Source organism: Lactuca sativa, chromosome 1 (assembly GCF_002870075.4).
Source record: "Lactuca sativa cultivar Salinas chromosome 1, Lsat_Salinas_v11, whole genome shotgun sequence".
In the NCBI taxonomy this organism is placed as follows: Eukaryota; Viridiplantae; Streptophyta; class Magnoliopsida; order Asterales; family Asteraceae; genus Lactuca; species Lactuca sativa.
The window spans coordinates 25,799,773-25,822,126 of NC_056623.2; the positions used below are offsets into that span (position 1 = coordinate 25,799,773).

The 22,354-nt window shown below is 40.0% G+C and overlaps 1 protein-coding gene across 1 annotated transcript; it reads left to right on the plus strand.

Annotated features, from left to right (window-relative positions):
• The first annotated feature begins 9,999 nt into the window (after nucleotides 1-9,999).
• LOC111876317 (receptor-like serine/threonine-protein kinase SD1-8) lies at nucleotides 10,000-10,496 on the plus strand. The gene is made up of 2 exons (XM_023872863.1): nucleotides 10,000-10,128; nucleotides 10,191-10,496. Exons 1-2 carry the CDS (start codon nucleotides 10,000-10,002, stop codon nucleotides 10,494-10,496), a joined length of 435 nt encoding a protein of 144 aa, XP_023728631.1.
• The last annotated feature ends 11,858 nt before the right edge of the window (nucleotides 10,497-22,354 follow it).

Sequence of the window (22,354 nt, forward strand, 5' to 3'; positions counted from 1 at the left end):
GGGCAACCCGACTCGACTCGTCGAGTCTTCCCATGGACTCGGCGAGTTTCCTCCATGACTATGCTCATTCGACCTTCTGAGGCTATATCCGCTTTACCAACTAGTAGATCTAACCTTCTAGCACTTCAAAGTCACGTAAAGGTTCAAACTTTACGTTCATGCAACCCATAATTAGCCATAGATGGAGAAATAACCCTTAAAATGATCACATAAGCTCCAAACTCATAAAGGACTGCATAAATCTGGGGAATAGGGACTCTCTGGACCTCTCAAGGTCTAGATCTGAAGATATACACACAAGGGGACATCACATACTCTAGATCTATTACCCAAAAGAAGAGAAGAAACTCTAGATTCATGACACAAACAAAGATGAACATGAATCCTTACTTCTCACAGCAGCTCTGAACGAAATGATGGAAGATTTGAGTCCCACAAAACAGCCTAACACGAAATCCATCCTTCCTTGCTAGAACACACCAAAATGTGATGAATTGGCCCTCCTCTTGCACCACAATCTTTCTCTCTGTTCTCTAGGTTTTCTCAGGGTGTAGTTGCTGCAAATGAAGGCCATAAGGACCTTTAAATAGGTCCCAAACCCGAGAAATTAGGGTTTCTCTGCCCAGCACCTACTGGGCGAGTCCCTCCTTTGACTCGTTGAGTCCACATATTAAATCCGCGTGAAAAACCCGTCTCGACTCGGCGAGTTGGATCCTCAACTCGTCGAGTCTCTCCTTTAATCAAAAGATTAAACTACACAATAATAACCCTGAAAATCCGGATGTTACAATTCTCCCCCACTTGAATTAGATTTCGCCTTCGAAATCATCCCTTAACCACACATAGGTTTAACCATTAACCCGAAAGGCACTACCGAAATGATCTTCGTACCACACTGATATTTCCTCTATGGACATCTGAAACCACATAGAACCTCGAAAACCAGAGTTTAAACCAACTCTTTCGCCGCTAAAAATACCCCTTCCCAATAACCGGAAACTCTAGTGGCCTGATCTGCCGCCAGACCGCCTACTTGAACGATCACCATGATTTTTGCTCCTTGAATATCAACCTAGTTTCCTCACTGGCTCACTGATTCTCATAAGACCACAACCAACAACCGGCTATCTCTCCTTCAAACCGATCATGCTAAAACATATGAATCATGCCCCACGAATAAAAGGGCTCACACTCCACCGGGGTACATCTACTAGACTGCTATCAGAAACCCTCCGGACAAAGAATCCCCCAACACTCTGTCCTTAGACACAAAAGCATAACCATGCTCGCTCAGAAGTGTCCTCAAACATCCCATTCATAAACCTCAGCTCCAAATTCCATATCTCTTTAACACCACACGAGGTCTGACCGTCGTCTATCGGCATAACTCTTCTGACGGCTCTGGGCCGTCGGCAACCTCTTCCTGATCTGTTGAATTTGTTCGGTCGTCTGAAGCACCGTCTTTGTACTACCCTTCACACGCTACCCTACCTCTCCCCAGCAAATGGGAGTCCGATACCTCCTCCCATAGGTTTAATCATTAACCTGAAAGGCACTACCGAAATGATCTTCGTACCACACTGATATTCCTCTATGGACATCCGAAACCACATAGAACCTCCAAAACCAGAGTTTAAACCAACTCTTTCGCCGCTAAAAATACCCCTTCCCAATAACCGGAAACTCTAGTGGCCTGATCTGCCGCCATACCGCCTACTTGAACGATCACCATGATTTTTGCTCCTTGAATATCAACCCAGTTTCCTCACTGGCTCACTGATTCTCATAAGACCACAACCAACAACCAACTATCTCTCCTTCAAACCAATCATGCTAAAACATATGAATCATGCCCCACGAATAAAAGGGCTCACACTCCACCGGGGTACATCTACTAGACTGCTATCAGAAACCCTCCGGACAAAGAATCCCCCAACACTCTGTCCTTAGACACAAAAGCATAACCATGCTCGCTCAGAAGTGTCCTCAAACATCCCATTCATAAACCTCAGCTCCAAATTCCATATCTCTTTAACACCACATGAGGTCTGACCGTCGTCTATCTGCATAACTCTTCTGACGGCTCTGGGCCGTCGGCAACCTCTTCCTGATCTGTTGAATCTGTTCGGTCGTCTGAAGCACCGTCTTCGTACTACCCTTCACACGCTACCCTACCTCTCCCCAGCAAATGGGAGTCCGATACCTCCTCCCATACAACAGCTAAAAAGGTGGCATACCAATGCTCGAATGATGGTCGTTCTTATAGGAAAACTCGGCCAGGGGTAAGTAGGTGTCCCAACTCACTCCGAAATCCAATACACATGCCCGAAGCATGTCCTTGAGCGTCTGAATTGTCCGCTCACTCTGCCCGTCAGTCTGTGGGTGGTAGGCGGTATTAAAATGCAACCTTGTGCTCAACTCCTCATGGAATTTCTTCCAGAATCTGGAAGTGAAACGTACATCTCGATCTGAGACAATCGAGATCTCCGCGCCGCGATACCACCTCCCTCACGTACAACTCTGCCAGACTCTCCGCAGAATAGCTCCCACTGACTTCCTCTTCACACTAACTATCTCGGCTCATGTGGCACACAAGTCACAAAATTCTCAAATGAAAATTACAATCCAACCAAAAATCGACTCATCCCTGACAGAGACGGAGACCCCATTATCGCCCCTGGTCCAACCACCATGCTCCAAAACTCAATACTAGGGCTACTCAAGCCTAAAACTCTTCTGCATCATACACTGATCGGAGAACACTCCACCATCACACTCTTTTGTCGTCTAATGAGTACTATGGCTCCCCGCAACATCACGACAGCCTCTGACTAGTGAGTACTACGGCTCCCCGTAACACCACAACACCAACTGACTAGTGAGTACTACGGCTCCCCGTAGCAATCACAACACCCTTTGACTAGTGAATACTACGGCTCCCCGTAGTAGCACAACTCCCTCTCTCCGACTCGTGAGTACTACGGCTCCCCGTAGCTTCACCCCATACTCTCATTCACATTACAACGCCACACTACGTCCACTAACTCATGCTCCGCAGACTATCATAGATAGCTACACACACCTGCCCCACATATGAATCACAGACTCTGGCGGCAACCGCTATAACAAAAATACCTACCTCTGCGAAGATCCACTTTCTTAATTAATCCCTCTTGATGTCAATACCCAAAGGGATCCCACTGGAACCGTAGATACATGATACACCACTAGTCGTCTCAAACTCAAGATTCTATATAACTTCGAAATAGGAACATTATACCCGGGTACCACGCAACACCATTTCAGAACATCACGATGTCCTGCCTCAACCACTGATTTCCTACTCCCAGCATCATACAGATACAACAATACATTTCCTCTGAACCCCATAAATAATTCTTCATTAACCCAATGTGAAACTTTAGTGTATCCAAACACTCAACTGGAAAACAAGGAAAACGCTAACGCCTTAGAACACGCTGATGATCCTCCGAAACCTTTTCCCCTACTGCTCAAAATCCAAGCAAAAGTACACATACCGGCCTGGGAGTTGGCTGCTCGATAATCTTCTATCCTCCCCAAAAAGGGGCATATGTAATTCATACTTCGACCCAGACGTTTTCAACTGCCCATACCATCATTACGAGTCTTCCAATTGAAACGACCCTGACCACCACCAGATTCCTGACCATTGGCCACCTGCCGTGGAGACACCCATCCTTTCTCAGACACATACCACATGCATTATCTCGCTCTGTACCTTTCATTGATCACCAATGACCCTGGTCTCATGAATTCGAGTCGCATGTCTCTATATCCAACCCTTAACCGCTCTTACACAAATCTCTGGTTCCCTTAATAAAATACCCGGTTCTCCGCCACTTAGGGTTCGAACCATCACCAATTGACATATCAACACTCTACCCCACAGACGGTTTCCTCCAGAAATATCGCACCTATGCTTGGAAGGTGCCATACAACGCCCAATGATCTCCCCACGCAGAGATCAAGAAACCTCAAATACCCTAAATCTCCGAAGAAATCCTCGGGAACTTCTCATCACGACTGCCTCTAGCCATTCGAAGTCTCATACCAACCCAATACTGAACATCCCAACTGTCCAGTACTATCACTGACTCTTAGACTGAAACAATAAATCATCATACTCCTCATCCTCGACTTCTCAACCCCCGATCCAACACGTGAATCATCACGAGCATAAGGACTCCACAACCATACTCACTACCCATCACAGACAGAAGAGCCACCACTCTGATACACTCGACTGGATTACCCGCTGATACCGCTACCGCACGCCCTACTATACTCAATTAGGGTGTAGTATGGTCCTTGACTATCTCAGTCCCCACTGACTACCTGCTCATGATAGATCATTTCCTTGCAGCAGACATGCTGCCTGATACTCTGGTGGAAAATCATCATCAATGTCAACCGGTAGGGTTTACTCCTAAACCCAAAACTGAAATCTCATGCCTCTCCTACTTCCCACAGGAAACATAAATAACACCCATCAAGTCACAGAAGCTGCATCTCCTGCATCGGCTGATTGCTCACTCAGACTGCAATCCCCCATAAATGCATGCTCTACTAATCCCTGAGTCTTGCGACCACATCTGACATCTTATCAAGATACTCTGAAATGCTCTTGACCTCCCTCTCAAGGGATGCCTCTTCGGACTCAATCATGACCCTCAGGCCTAAAACCCCATCGCGCCTAAACTCCACCAATCAATCCTGATCGGACAACCAGAGAATCATAAACATCATTTGCTAAGAACCATGGTACTCAGCCCCTGACATCTCTTCTCAATCTGCTAGAATATATGGTACTCGAACCATAACATCACTCCTCAATCTGCTCCGATGTATGGTGCTCGAACCATAACATCACTCCTCAACCTGCTCCGATGCATGGTATACAAACCATAACATCACTCCTCAATCTGCTCTGATGCATGGTACGCAAACCATAACATCACTCCTCAATCTACTTCGATGCATGGTGCTCGGACCATAACATCACTCCTCAACCTGCTCTGATGTATGGTACTCAAACCATAACATCACTCCTCAATCTGCTTCTTAGAACCTTCAGAATACTCCGTGTATCGAGTATGGGTCCTCTGCTTTCGGTAGTACGGGCCCATACTACCTGCCACATCTACCCATACTTTCCACACGGACCATCCCAAAGCTCCTAAGTAGCTGCTCAACCTTCTCGTTCACTAATTCCGCCACGCGTGCTCGCTCCTCAACAAAATGCTCTACTCCGCCAGCGTACTCATCTAGCTAAGGTTACTCCTTTGGCTCTTCCTTGGTCCTCCCACTTCTCCGCCATCAGCTGCTGAAGAGCTCCTAATTATGTCATCCATCTACCTCCTGAATATCGTCATATTCACTTGGTAGCTGACTCCCATCATCGAGAGTTCTACAAAGCACAAAGCAAGCAACATTCAGACATCGAAGAATACATAAAACTCGCTCTGGGTGATAACTCCGCTTGCTCTGCTCATTCTCAAAAGTACCACCAAACTCTGCACTCTACCCCTCGCGGGTTCTATCTATTCTTTTGATAAGCACCACAACACTCATCTAGGCATCTCTCCTAGATTACCCCTCTACTCAAATCCCCTAAAAGGATTCCAACTGAATACTCTCACTCATCACATTCTCAAAAGCACATCACATATAACAGCAATCTCCTAGGCTAAGGCATCACAAATCAGGCCACTCTAGTCCTAAGATATGAAATACCCAGCCTGTTGTAACAACGGAAATTTTAAAACAATTTTTTCATTTCTTACAAATATATTTCCATCCAAAATAAGTCATAAAGATCCAATGTATCATGTCATAATACAAATCATATAAATCCCAAGATCATAAATCCCCCATCAGTGTGTACAGATCACGCCGGCGCCTTCCCACGATCCTCGCTGGTACCTGAAACACATATCACAACGATTGTAAGCATAAATGCTTAGTGAGTTCCCCAAAATACAACCTACGCACATACGCCTTTCCAGGCCCTGACCTTCCGGTCCATGTGTCTCAGGGGACTTCCGTCCTGACTAGGTAAACCTTCCGGTCCTACCCACGCCAACCTTACGGTCCACATTACAACGCCTTCCGGCCCATAACATATTCGCCTTCCGGCCCATATCAAGCATATCATACATGGCACATATAACGATTAACTTATCACACATAACACATATATCTCATACCAACTCCGACTTTCCGGTCACACAGTCAAACCCTTCCAGGTATAGTATAGTGAGAAGACTCACCTCGTGGAAAGTCTAAGATCTCGAGTCCTTGCTAACACCGACCCCGAACGACGGCTCAACCTCGCCTAAACATAAAAATATCATTTATTACACAAGGACTTCCACCACTTAGAACTTTACTCCTTATCATCATTCCTCAGAGGGTAAAAGACCATTTTACCCTTCCTTGACCTAAAGTCCTCAAGTTGACCAAAACCCTAAAAGTCACCAAAAGTCAAACCCTGAGAGTACGCGGGGCGTACTCTAGATGTACGCAGGGCGTACGTCGCCAACCCCTCCCTGATCGGGGTCTCCACCCAGTACGCTACGCGTACTGGAAGTTACGCCCAGCGTAACCCCCAGAATCAGCCACTCTCCATTTCTGGTCTTAATCGGTTAATCCATTACTTCCACTTCTGGATCCGACTCTTCTAATGTGTCTAAACCCATAAAGTCGAGACCTTTAAGCCTTGGCACGGCTGTAAAGGCTCCAACATCACAATACAACCTTCTATTCAAACTCAAGGACCTAGATCTCATGCATGGTGAAATCCCCACGTCCAAGATGCCATTTTTATGAGTCTACAACTCCAATAGATCAGAAATATGAAGTATCTAAGCTTATGGAGGCCATTTGCACAAAAGTCTCCACCTTTGGGACTTAAACCCTAGAAAATAACCTTTTAAACATACAACATGAACCAAGTGACAAGATCCAAACTTTATACCTGGAAATGAAGCTTTAGCCCTTGCAAAGCTCAGATCTACACTTGAGCACCACTTCTAGCCTCTCCAACAAGCTCTTCTTCTTCTATGCAACCTTGAAATGGCACCACCAAGCTTAGAATACACACACAATGGCCTAAGAACGAGGGTACACTCTTTTTAGGGTTTCACTCTGAGGGATGGTGGCTGAGAAGACCAGCCACATGTTCCTTTTATAGCCCCATCAAAGCAATTTAGGGTTTGGGTCTGAATAAGTTACGCCGGGCGTAACCTTGGGTACGCCCCGCGTACCTGAGGGAAACGCGTCCAAATGAGGCGCGCGAGTACGCGCAGCGTACACCTTGTACGTCCAGCGTACTCGCTCACCATGAAAACCCTAAATCACTAACTTAACCAAGATGTAAAGCCAAAAGAATAATACCTGGATTTCGGGCTGTTACACCTGTCTCTAGCATGCATAATATCTCATAAAATGTATCATAAATATCTCATAATAGAAAAGTAAGGGTATTTTGGGAAATCACCGTTTAGGCTATGGCCGATTGTACACACTGCTCTTTCTTGCTTTCTCTTTGAACTCTTATTCACTTATAGAAAATCATTTCTTTGAAAACTCTTCTTACTTCCTCAGTTTGACTCCAAATTACCCGAAGGTGCATCCGAATCCCTTAAACCAAGGCTCTGATACCAACTTGTAACACCGAAAATTTTAAAACAAATTTTTCGTTTAAAAATTGTTTATCTCTTTAACACTTTTTGTAAAAATCTCATTTTTGTTTAAAGTACAAGGACATAACTCCCTAATCAAATAAATAGAAATCTAGGATCCTCTAAAACATAACTCTTTCTCTGGTGTGTACAATCGAGCCAGTGCCGTCCCGTGATCCTGAGAAAACCTGAAACACAAAGCACAAAACACTGTAAGCACGAAGCTTAGTAAGTTTCCCCAAAATACCACACATAACACATACTAGCCTCTCGAGGCTATAACTCTGTGGGCCCTTGGGCCCTAATTCTGTGGACCCTCTGGTCCTACCTCTATGAACCTTCCGGTTCTAACTCTGATATACACACAACATAAATCACATAGAAATAATGCAGTGCAACACATCACATAAATAGCATCCAATAACTCTGTCACGTAACACTAATTACCACTCAAGGTAAGGTATATTGAGAAGACTCACCTGAAAGCAGAGTGCAGTTATCTTAACACTTGAATCTCGAACTCACCACCGCCTAACACATAAGGCAAATATCCCTAATTAAACCGACAATTTCTCTTTCCCTCTCTAATCGGGTAGTGGGTAAAAGACCATTTTTCCCCTCTATGATCTCCATTACTTATGTTGACCAAAACCCCGATGTCAACAGAAGTCAACTCAAGTCAACAGTCAACTCTGACCAGACTCGTCGAGTGCACAAGAGTGACTCGGCGAGTCCATGTGTGTCTTTTGACTCCTCTAATGCCTCACTCGACTCGTCGAGTGAACCTTCCACTTGACGGGTCTCCACTGGATTCGAATCGCGGGGCAACCTGACTCGACTCGTCGAGTCTTCCCATGGACTCGGCGAGTTTCCTCCATGACTATACTCATTCGACCTTCTGAGGCTAGATTCGCTTTACCAACTAGTAGATCTAACCTTCTACCACTCCAAAGTCACGTAAAGGTTCAAACTTTACGTTCATGCAACCCACAATTAGCCATAGATGGAGAAATAACCCTTAAAATGATCACCTAAGCTCCAAACTCATAAAGGACTGCATAAATCTGGGGAATAGGGACTCTCTGGACCTCTCAAGGTCCAGATCTAAAGATATACACACAAGGGGACATCACATACTCTAGATCTATTACTCAAAAGAAGAGAAGAAACTCTAGATTCATGAAATCTATCACACAAACGAAGATGAACATGAATCCTTACTTCTCACAGCAGCTCTGAACGAAATGATGGAAGATTTGAGTCCCACAAAACAACCTAACACGAAATCCATCCTTCCCCTTGCTAGAACACACCAAAATGTGATGAATTGGCCCTCCTCTTGCACCACAAGCTTTCTCTCTGTTCTCTAGGTTTTCTCAGGGTGTAGTTGCCGCAAATGAAGGCCATAAGGACCTTTAAATAGGTCCCAAACCCGAGAAATTAGGGTTTCTCTGCCTAACACCTACTGGGCGAGTCCCTCCTTTGACTCGTCGAGTCCACATATTAAATCCGCATGAAAAACCCGTCTCGACTCAGCGAGTTAAATCCTCAACTCGTCGAGTCTCTCCTTTAATCAAAAGATTAAACTACACAATAATAACCCTGAAAATCCGGATGTTACACATTTATAAATGTTCCTATTTATCAAGGCTATATGAGAGAAATTATGAGACTTGTAAGGTTATTATACAAAGTGATGGAGATTTTATTCCATCCCTCAAATTTCTTCTCCTTATCTCCTTGGGTCATTTTCATAGCCAAGTAACCTCCATGCATTGTCGAATTAATTAAGTCAATAAGAGTGCATTATGGTTTTTTTTTGCGATAGTGTTCCACCATGTGTTTGTTCTTATAAGTGATATTAGAGCCTACAATCCCAAAACTCACATACCTTTTGATCGGCATTCTTGAACATGGTTCTTTCTTGGTTGATCTTTTTTCCATACTCTTGTTGATTTTAGTATATCTTTCTAGGGTTTTCTGCAATAAACTTTTCCTCTCATTCTCTCATTGTATAGCCTACCCTTATAATTGATTTCACCATAGATCATATCTAAATCCAAAATCAAATTTTCCTATAAACACAGCCGACTGTAACCAACATAGCCATGAACAGCAATGACTCGGAGTCAATGAGTCTGAAGCAAATACAATTCGAGTCGTTGGAACTTGGTGAGTCCATAACTTATCTTTTGTCAATATTAGTCCCTAACCAGTAACTCTCAAGTCTTGAATGGATATATTGATATATAGTGGTTATATGCCCCTAGAGTATATGTTAGAAGGCTCTGTTTCAACAAAGACGGGTGTGTTTGGTTTTGGTGTTTTGTTGCTTGAAATTATAAGCAGCAAGATGAATCATGGGACCTATGATGTGGAACACCCAATCAACTTTCTAGGGCTTGTAAGTTATTTGAGTTTATTCATTTGATTAACATATCTATATATGATGCATAAATGTCTCAGGCATGGGAACTGTGGAATGAAGGTAGAGGTTTGGAGTTGATGGATCAAGTATTGGAAAATTCATGCACTCCAGAGGAAGTAATGACGTGCATCCATGTAGGTATGCTGTGTGTTCAAGATCATGCTATGATTAGACCTACCATGTCAGAAGTTATTTCTATGCTCACAAATGAAAATATGCATCTACCTGAGCCAAAACGAACAGCCTTCTTCTTTGAGAGGCATGATCCAGATTCAGCAAGAGATGATAATTTAGGAAATGTCTTAGTAAATGGGCAATCAATTTCGATTTTGATGGCGAGATAAAATGCATAATCCATTTACGTTATGTGTCACTAAATCTATAAAATCGACTTGAAGTTTGATTTTCATGCACCTATCTGATGTTTTTATTTAGAACTAAAACTCATGCTAATGTCATTCTAAAAACGATCATAACATGGGGTTGTTTTTCTTTACTTTGTTCTGTGATGGGCTTATTACTGCAAATTACAAACTGCTCGAGGGGAGAGGGGTCTGTTCAAGTGGTGCATTCTAAACACAGTGTTATAATGTATCTATAAGAGTTAATAGATGTATTGATTGTATGATTAATACATGATGAAAATATCGATTCATACTAAAATTTATATGAAACTATAACCAATGCATACATCGTAGAAGGAAATGAGTTCATGCTCGAATGCAACACAAAAGATAACTGATAAAGCATCTATTACAAGGAAAGTGCCTTTTTGACTATTTTCACTCGTAAACCCTTGTAACAGATTAATCAATGATCAATAAAGACAAACTTTATACAGAAAAGCAAAAGAATATAAAAAGATAGACAACGGATTGAAGAAAATGTTGGATGGAATATCCATTTTCACAATTATGAACCTAGACACGTGGTGGATACGTAGTTTGCTTTGAGTGGTCATTCTTTTATAATTTAAACTAGGCGAATGCTCGCGCGTTGAGCAAAAACACCTATATAATTGAAATCTTTACAAATATAGGTTTTTTTAAATATAAAAATAACGTTGTTGTTAAATTTGATTTAATAATTCGTATATTAATTTGATATAAAATATTGATTATTTTGAATTATATGATAATATATACATCTATTATAATTGCATAATCTCAATCATTTGAATGACTTCTACTCGCGAGTTACTCATGAATAAAATTAAATTTGTTGTATGGTTTAATGTTATTTATATTTATTGTTATTGTTAATTAAATTTTTAAAAATTTATTTGCTTAACGTTTTAATTTCTATCATTTAAAATTATTTAAAACATCAAACATTATTTTTTGATTTTAAAGGTAACAACATAGTCATTTATATAGAGTTATTTTTAACTATTGTTATTGTAAGTTATTTTAAGCTACTTATTTGAAAACTTTAATCGATTATATAAATATTTTTAAGAAATATTTTAGTTAAATTGAAATTATAATTTAGTTTTTGAATATAGCACTACAATATATCCCTTTTAACTATTCACAAAATATTCATTAGGTTTTTTTAAGTGGAATTGAAATTTATATTTAAGTTGACATTGTAATGTTATATTTAAATTAACAATTTAAGTATTTTGTCCAAACTGTTCAAAAGTTGTAACTTTAAACTGATAATGGTTTACATACAACAACATATTAAATCTAATAAATTAAGTATAATATGTTAAAAGTTAAAGACATCATTTTATAAGTAGAAATAAAGATATTATTTTATTATTAAAATTTAGTTTATTTATGATTACACTTTAAGTTTGATATTTATCTAACCTTATAAACCAACTTATAATCATTATTAGAAAAACACTACAATTTATCACTTTTAACTATTTACAAAATTGTTTAAGTTATCTTTGCCGGGACTGTGGCCTCTTTCCCAAAAAAATTATTTAAGTTAAACTAAAATTTATATTTAAATTGATATTGTAATGTTATATTTAAATTTATAATTTAAGCATTTTATACAAATTGTTCAAAAGTTGTAACTTTAAAATGATAATAGTTTACATCTAACAATATACTAAAACTAATAAATTAAGTGTAATATGTTAAAAACTAAAAATGCTCCAAGTTCTATGATAAAACCCGCAACGACTCCTTCCTACCGAACTGGAAAAAAAAATGTTTCAAGATCTATGTCAAAACTTTCGAGGGTTTTAGCCAAAAGATTGGTATCAGACCGGTCCCAAAAAAAAGATCTAGATTGAACTGGTCTAAGACTGGACCGGCTTGAAACCGTCTGCGATCGGTCTGGAAAAAGAACGAATTGTTCTGAGACCGGTCTCAAAGAAGACCGGATCGTTTCAAAACTGATGCGGTCTTAAAAAAGATCGGAAATGAAAGTTCATATATATATATATATATATATATATATATATATATATATATATATATATATATATATATATATATATATATATATATATATATACACATATATATATATATATAAAGAGAGAGAGAGAGAGAGAGAGAGAGAAAGAGATAGGTACATGTGAGACGGCCTAATTTTATGAGACCGTGAGACGGCCAAATTTTGTGAGACCGTGAGACGTAATCCTAGCCATTTATTTGGTAGATAAAACAAAAAACATTTTTAAAATGCAAAATAATTGAAAATTTTTCGAAAAAATTTTTTTCAAATATTATTTTTGGAATTTATATTTTCCAAAAAAAAACTAAAAAAAAATACCTTTTTTTTCATATTCTAGTAGAATAAATAAAATATTCTACATATCTGAGAAATCTAGTGTAATAACATTCTAAAAATCATATTAGAATATTTACAGTGTAATATTCTTTTAGGATATTTCACATATTTTTCAACAAAAAATGGTAATTTTTTTTTATTTTTTTTTAAGTAATTAAATTTCCAAAAATAATAATAAAAAAAAAAATTTGGATTTTTCCTTTTATTTTCTTTTTAAAATTATTTTTAGATTTAGTCTTACGGTATCACAAAATTAAAATGGTTTCAAATAAACCTGAACATATATATATATATATATATATATAGAGGGAAGGTTTATATGAAAAACAAAAAAACCCTAAATATCATAAAAATGCATAAAAAAAATACTTAAAGATCACAAATCTTTTTTTTGATTTTATATTCTTAAAAACCGCAGCTTTTTTATACATTCGCTGGAAAAAAAATTAAAAAATTGATTTTTATTTTTTTATTATTTTTCTGGGTTTTTTTCAAAAAAAAATTCAGTGAAATTATATAAAAAGTTGCATTTTTATGCATATATATATAGGGTTTTTTTGTTTTTATGTATATTTTTTATGCATTTTTATCATTTTTAGGATTTTTTTGTTTTTCATATAACCTAAACTTTATATATATATATATATATATATATATATATATATATATATATATATATATATATATATATATATATATATATATATATATATATATATATATATATATATATATATTAATTACACATTATTTAATTGACTTCTTCCATAGTTCCATTCTTTCTTTTATTTAATTTTAGCATATATTTTTATTAAAGCTTAATATATTATTTAATATATTATTTTGCTGTTTAATTACTGATTCAATATTAAACCATTACCAAAAGCAAACATATATTTTTCCTTTGGGCTATCGTCCTAACATAGTTAATTTGATATATCAAAATCATGTATGTCATAGATAAAAAATAATAATAATAAAAAAATAAAAATAAAAATAAACAGTACATTACCTATGGTAAGGCCCTCCCTTAGATGATGCGGTATGAGCTAACAACGAGAAGCAACCAGGTGATGTGGCACACGAAAACGTCGTCGTGAAGGGGGAACACCGCCCCCCCCCCCCCCCCCCCCAACTCGTTGCATCTCGTGGGCGTTATGACGAAGTGAAACGGCAAAATTTTTACCCGTTGCTTTTATGACCGTTTGCAAACGGTCGATATTCAATTTAAAAAAAAAAAAAAAAAAAAAAAAAAAAAAAACATTTTTTACCTTTTTTTATTAAAGGTAAAAAAAATTTCTCTCTATATTTTCTATACTTTGTTAAAATTCTCTCTTCACCGATATTTAAAGTTTACATATTTTCTCTATATTTTCTACACTTTTTTTTATCAATATATATATATATATATATATATATATATATATATATATATATATATATATATATATATATATATATAATATCATTCTAATTTAAAGTTTACATATTTTTTTAAAATTCTCTCTATATTTTCTACACTTTGTTAATCAAAAAATGGAGCAAAACTCAAACACCCCCCCCCCCCCCCCCTCATCATCAAACCCAAACACAACCTCGTCTCTCGGATTCACGGGTTATGAAAATTATTTCAACATTTTATTGTTTCAAGCTCACCACAAATCTCATACCAAGGCGCCGCTTTCAATCCCGCTTCACCGGTATTTACAACCGGCTTGAGGCGCAACAACAAAGCGGAACCAACGACTTTAATTTGTTCAAATTTGCTAAGGAGCAATATCGGGTTGTAATGAGTCATGTTTTTTTTAACACCCAAAGTTTGGAAAGCCAAGAAAAGAAAGAAAACCCCAATTTTAAGGGGAGACTCGGCGAGTCCGAGCGGGATCCGGGTTGAGGTATAAGCGACCGACTCGGCGAGTCGGCCAAGGTGACTCGGCGAGTCTGGTCTGAGCAAGGAAAACTCTAAATCTGGGACTTGGAGCTTATTTAAACGTCTCATTCTCTCCCCTAGGGTTCGTTTACTGCCTCTCTAGCACATAACACTAAACCCTAGCCGCCATAATCGTTTTGGAGCAAGATCTACCCTTAGTGAAGCTTTTGGAGCTTGGAAGAGAAGATAGTCATTGTGGAGCAAGAAGGAGGCCTTAGATCCAGAGTTGGTGGAATATTTCTGAGCATTTAAAGGTAATAAATCGTTACCTTCCCTCTTTTGTTTAATAGATCAACCTTGGCTATGTGATTTGGGGATTTTATGCCATGCTTAAGATCTATTTCGAGTTAGAAGCCTAGATCTGAAGTTGCTACTTCAGATCTGAGTGTATCTTGGCCTAGAAAATCATAAAGCATCTATTCTTGGGTTGATAGTGAAGCCTCTTTGTCTTAAACCCTAGTTTGGATTGTTTTAAGCCTAGATCTCTTGATCTACACGTAAAGTTTGCCACTTTACGTGGGGGATAGGCCTTAGAAGTATGGATCTATGAGTTAGAAGCCCTATTTGGCTCGAAAAGCCACTGCATGGATTAAGGACTAAATAGACTCGGCGAGTCCTTCGAGTGGACTCGGCGAGTAGCTTGAAGATGAGGAGGAACTCGACGAGTGGGATTAACAGCTCGTCGAGTCGGATGAAGTTAGGCATGAACTCGGCGAGTTGGAAGAACAACTCGACGAGTTGGTTGAAGATTGCCTTAGACTCGGAGAGTCTATTCTTGGACTCGGCAAGTCAGGTCGCGAAACCCCAAACCCTTCGAGTTGAAACTCGAATCAGTGAGTCGGGTGGAGACTCAGCAAGTTGGACAGGTCAGGACTCGGGAATAGTTGACTCGGCGAGTCATGGACTGACTCGGCGAGTCGAGTCGCGAATAGAAAGACCCTGAGCATATGAACTCGGCGAGTTATTAGGTGGACTCGGCGAGTAGGGTTGACCTGGAAGGTTGACTTTGACCAGGATCTTGACCTTGACTAGAGTTGACCTAGTTGACCTTTGGAGGTCAGTTGGACTAAGTATTATATTGACATTTGAAGCTCGAGGAGCTAGTGGAGCAGCAGTTCGGAGTCAGAGGTCAGGTAGCAGTCAAAAGGATTAGCAGCATCAGTTCAGCAGTCTCAGGTGAGTTTCCTTCCAGTAGGAACGGGTCTAAGGCCACAATGCCGGCCCGTTCAGTTAGCAGTAGTTTCCGGACTTCGGTCCGATGCAGTAGTTAGTATGTTTGATGCCTTCGTGGCTCAGACAGGATTTATGTGTTATGTGTTCCGGGCAACAGCCCGATGCAGTATGCAGTATATGTGTTTATGCTAGTTGATGTGTTATGCTATGCTATGTTCAGTCAGTTTCCGGACTTCGGTCCGATGCAGGGGACAAGGTCCCAGTCAGTTTCCGGACTTCGGTCCGGTGCAGGGGCAAGGCCCCAGTTAGTCCGGACTTCGGTCCGATGCAGGGGACAAGGTCCCAGTCAGTTTCCGGACTTCGGTCCGATGCAGGGGGCAAGGCCCCAGTTAGTCCGGACTTCGGTCCGATGCAGGGGACAAGGTCCCAGTCAGTTTCCGGACTTCGGTCCGATGCAGGGGGCAAGGCCCCAGTTAGTCCGGACCTCGGTCCGATGCAGTGGGCAAGGCCCAGTATGTGCTTTATATGTTATTGCATGGTATGTGGTAGATTGGGGGAGCTCACTAAGCTTCGTGCTTACGGTTTTCAGTTTTGGTTTCAGGTACTCAGTTTTCAAAGGAGGAGCTCGGGAAGATTGCAGTGCACACACCATAGTCAGTTAACCTGGGAATGTTTGACTCTGATAATGATAATATGTTTTGAATTTAATACTCGAAGATTATGTTATGACTTATGATACAGTTTTTATAAATATGATTTAGTAATGTTTTTAAAGAAATTTTTAGTTGTGATTTTTGGGTCGTTACAAGTTGGTATCAGAGCCTTGGTTTGAGGGATTCGGGCGCACTCCCGAGTGTGTCTGAACTCAAACTAAGGAAGAGGTATAAAGTTTTCAAGGGAAAAACCATGGTTACAAAAGAATTTGAGAAAAGAAAACAATTTTAGAAAAATTATAAAGAAAAGAGTTTTAGAAAAAGCGGAAAGAGTTTTGAAAAGAGAAAAGGGTGTGGTGCATGCAATCAGCCGAGCTCAAGTAAGTACTCCCAAATTACCCATACAAGTTATGTTATGATTATCAGTATCAGTTTCAGTTTCAGTTTTAGTTTCAGTTTCAGCTTCAGTTTCAGTAGAACAGCATGCTAGAATAGGACTAAGGATCTAGGATGATGCCTTATGTGCCTGCTTTATGTGTTTCAGCTTGATAAGAATTTTATGCTAGTAATGAGTAGACAGTAGTAGGATAGCCTGTGTAGGTTATGCCTGATAGTATGAGCTTAGCATTGTATGCTAGTACAGTTTCTTGTTATGAGAATAGTTTTGCCTGAGTATGTTTCCTTTATCCGAATGCTGCTTGCTTTGTGCTTTGTGGGACTCTGAGTGATGGGAGTTAGCCATTAGGTGAATACTGATGGGTTTTGAACATTCTAACACTTCCTAAGTGTACATGCAACCCTAATAACCTTGGATCTATGTTTGTCTAATTATCATGCAAAGTTGAATTCCAAGGTTATATTCCTATCTAGCATACATGGGGAACAATTTTAACTTGAATCATAGATAGAATAACTTACCTTGTTGTTGCTTGTGTTCCTTGAAACCTTGTGAGCCTAGCACCCCAAGTGTGATGCCTCAAATGCTTCACACAACACCAAATGCTCTTGGAAAGACTCTTGAGATAACACACACTTCTCAAAAATCGGCCAAGCCCTCTTGTTTCCTTAGTAGTGCCGATTTTTGGTGGAGAATATGCTTCTTATATAGTGTTGACACATCTAGGGTTACACCATGTAAACCCTAATGTGTCATGGCTCTTCATTTCCATGACCCATGGGTTTGTAACTCCCATGGAGCATCCATGGAGCATCCTATGGGTAGAACCCAACTTGATAATCCATGGAGCCTCTTAGCCCACTATACAAGATATGGATGATTTACACAATCAACCCATATATTTAATTAGTTATCCTTTGATCACTTAATTAATTCCAAATTAATTCTTTGATCAACTAATCAAATAATATTATTAATATATTAGAACTTATAATATATTAATAATCTCCAAGTGTTATTTCTCTCATTTAGTCTATCCAATTGCATGGTGCCATGCAACCCAAATGGACCATGCCGGGTCGGGTCAAGTACAAGCCCGAAATAGTTATGGACTTAGACACCTTATCCAACAGTCTCCCACTTGGATAAGTCTAATAACTATATCTCTAGTACTTCAGGAACCGACCGGCAATCGTAGCTCTTTACAAGGTTTCTCGAAACTTGAGAAGATGATGGTACGCCATTTAAGATAAGTGATCATATAATCCTCCGTTCTAGATATCAGCCGGACAAATACATGGAACATAGTCTTGCTTATTGTCCAGCATTTGTTTCTCGATTTCCGATTTGTTTGACATAGAACTTAATTGAACACATCAACTTAGTTCTGACCGGGCCCGGTACATGGGTCAAAACAAAATCATCGAGGGGCCCAGATATCAGCTTCTAATCCAAGAAGGAACAGATAAACTTCGACTCATATGTTTGTTCTACCACTCATTGAATTACACACAAAAGTACGTTTTATAACATCGAGTTACCAATGCGGTTTCGTACAGTCAATGCATAACCAACTTGTAAGTAACAAATCATATCTCTAGGTTTGAAGACTTATATGATATTACCGTCTCACGATCACTCGAGATAGAATTCCATGAAGTGATTCCAGTGAGCGTGGGTTGAGTCCAATGCTCAGAACTTATGAGCACTCATGATTGTTGTAGCCTTGTCCAACACCTTGGACCTCTACAACCCATCATGACAGTCTTGATTCATACCTACTTCCGACATATGACCGACTGTGGAGGTTTGAATAATATGTTACACCAAACAAAATTATTCTGGAAGTCAAAACATGCAAAAGAAATATAGTAAACGATTGACAAGAGATAGCAACACTTTACTCATAAATAAAACACCTTTTATTCATCATCAAATGTCAATTACACTTTACAAATTTCTGAGTTATCTAACTACTAAAACTTATATCATCCTTCAGCCCTATGCTCCGAGCATGCTGGAGATGCTTAACCCTACTCAGTCCCTTCGTGAGGGGATCTGCTGGGTTCTCATCCGATGATACCCTCTTTGCCACGAGGAGTCCTTCTTCGATCCGATGTCTAATGAAATGGTATTTTCTGTCGATGTGTCTGGATCTCCCATGATCCCTTGGTTCCTTGGCTAAGGCAACAGCACTTTCACTATCACAGAAAATTTCCATTGGCTCTTTAATAGCTGGTACAACTCCAAGGTCTCCAATGAAGTTCTTCAGCCATATCGCTTCCTTTGCTGCTTCACTAGCTGCAATATACTCTGATTCACAAGTAGAATCAGCCACTGTCTCTTGCTTGGAACTCTTCCAAGAAATTGCTCCTCCGTTTAGGGTAAAGACCCAGCCCGACTGAGAGCGGAAATTATCCCTATCAGTCTGGAAGCTAGCATCACTATACCCTACAACTCTCAAGTTATCACTCCCACCGAGGGTAAGGACCCAGTCCTTAGTCCTCCGTAGGTACTTGAGGATATTCTTTACCGCAGTCCAGTGTGCCTTGCCAGGGTTCGCCTGATACCTGCTAACCATGCTCAAGGCAAAAGCTACATCGGGTCGAGTACACGTCATAGCATACATGATCGATCCTACAGCCGAAGCATAAGGTGTTCGACTCATTTCTGCTATCTCAGCCTCAGTGCTAGGGCTTTGTGTCTTACTCAACCTGGTGTTACTCTGGATGGGTAACTCTCCTTTCTTGGAGTCCTGCATGCTGAATCGCTTCAGCACCTTATCCAAGTAGGTACTCTGACTAAGTCCAATTAGTCTTTTACTCCGATCTCTCAAGATTCTTATCCCTAGAATATAGGCAGCTTCACCAAGGTCCTTCATAGCGAAACACTTCCCAAGCCAGGACTTTACTTCCTGCAGGGTTGGAATGTCGTTTCCTATGAGTAGTATGTCATCCACATACAATACCAAAAAGCTAACTATACTCCCACTAGCCTTGACATACACACAAGATTCATCTTCACTCCTAGAAAAGCCAAATTCCTTGACCTTTTCATCAAAGCAAAGATTCCATCTGCAAGGTGCTTGCTTCAATCCATAAATGGATTTCTCAAGCTTACACACTCTATTAGGGTACTCGTTGCTGACAAAACCCTCTGGCTGACTCATGTAAACATCTTCAGCCAACTTCCCATTAAGGAAAGCGGTTTTGACATCCATCTGCCATATTTCATAATCATGAAATGCAGCTATGGCTAACAGAACCCGAATAGACTTAATCTTGGCTACCGGAGAAAAGGTCTCATCATAGTCCACTCCAGGAATTTGAGAGAAGCCCTTTGCAACCAGTCTAGCCTTATAAGTGTGTACTTTACCATCCATGTCGGTCTTCTTCTTGAAGACCCATTTGCACCCTACTGTCTTACGACCTGGTACATTCTCAACCAAGTTCCAAACTTGATTGTCATACATGGATTGTATCTCGCTATCCATAGCCTCTCTCCATTTTGCAGACTCGGGGCCTGCCATGGCTTCCTCGTAGCTGTTAGGGTCATCTTGACTTACTAGTGTTTCATCACTAATAAGTGTCTCACCTTCTGCAGTAATATGGAATCCATAGTAATGCTCAGGTGCACTCCTAACTCTCGTGGAACGTCTCAGAGGTACAGATTTGTCAATTGGCTCAACAGGAGTTTCCTCCTCAAGTTGAGGGCTAGAGTTTGAAGTTCCTTCACCGCTTGATTCTTGAATTTCTTCAAGATCAATTTGCCTCCCACTGTCTCCTTGGCTTATAAACTCTCTTTCTCGAAAGACTCCTCTTCTTGCTACAAAGACCACATTGTCACTAGGTCTGTAGAAGAGGTAACCAAAGGAATGCTGTGGGTAGCCGATGAAAATACACCTCTCGCTTCGAGGTTCGAGCTTATCATGAGTCTCGCGTCTCACGAAAGCCTCGCAACCCCAAATCTTGATGTGGTCTAGTTTAGGTACTTTACCAGTCCACATCTCGTGAGGAGTTTTGGCAACTTTCTTTGTAGGGACTAGGTTGAGGATATGGGCGGCAGTCTCTAAGGCATACCCCCAGAATGAGATTGGTAGCGTAGCTCGACTCATCATGGAACGAACCATATCTAACAAGGTTCGATTACGCCTCTCAGCCACACCATTCAACTGTGGTGTCCTGGGAGGTGTCAATTGTGAGACTATCCCACATTCCCTTAGATAGTCGAGGAACTCTGAACTAAGATACTCACCACCACGATCGGATCGAAGCATCTTAATGTTCCTGCCCAATTGATTCTCGACTTCCTGTTTAAATTCCTTAAACCTCTCGAAAGTCTCTGACTTATGCTTGATCAAGTAGACATATCCATATCTACTATAATCATCAGTAAAAGTCAAATAATAACGATTAGCATCCCTTGTGGCATGTTTGAATGGTCCACACACATCCGTGTGTATAAGGTCCAACAAACCTTCACCCCTCTCACATGAACCTGTGAAGGGTGACTTTGTCATTTTTCCAAGTAAGCATGATTCGCAACTATCATCTGACTTTAGGTCAAACGACTCCAAGACTCCATCTTTTTGGAGTTGGCCTATGCGTTTCTTGCTTATATGTCCAAGACGACAATGCCATAATGATGCTTTATCCAAGTTATTATTAGTAGAATCAATACACAAAACATTATTTCCCAAGTTATCTACAACAGATACAGCTTCATACACACCATCACAAGGTAATGCTTTAAAATAAAAGACATTATTATAGAAAACTTCTATAGAACCAACTTCATTATTAAATGAAAAGGTAAACCCTTGTTTGTACAAAGCATGAAAGGAAATAATATTTCTTGCCATTCCTGGCGAATAACAACACTTATTCAAATCTAAACTAAACCCACTACTTAGCGATAAAGTATAAACTCCAATCTTGGTAACAGGTATAACTTTCCTATTCCCCATGATCAAGTTTATCCTTCCTTGCTCCACATCCTCACTTCTTCTTAGTCCCTGCAAGTCACAACAAATGTGAATACCACACCCGGTATCAAGGACCCAAGAATTAGAATGGGGTGAGTTATTAGAAATGATAGTGTAAATACCTGCATGGTTGGGTTTAACTTTCCCATCCTTCACATCTTGCTGGTATTTTGGGCAGTTCCGCTTCCAATGAGCTTTTTCATGGCAATAGAAACATTCAGCCTCTTTTGGGTCAGAAGAAGGAGTAACGAAACCTTTCTTGGTTCCACTTGAAGAAGAGCCATCAAGGGTCCGAGCCTTGGTACCCT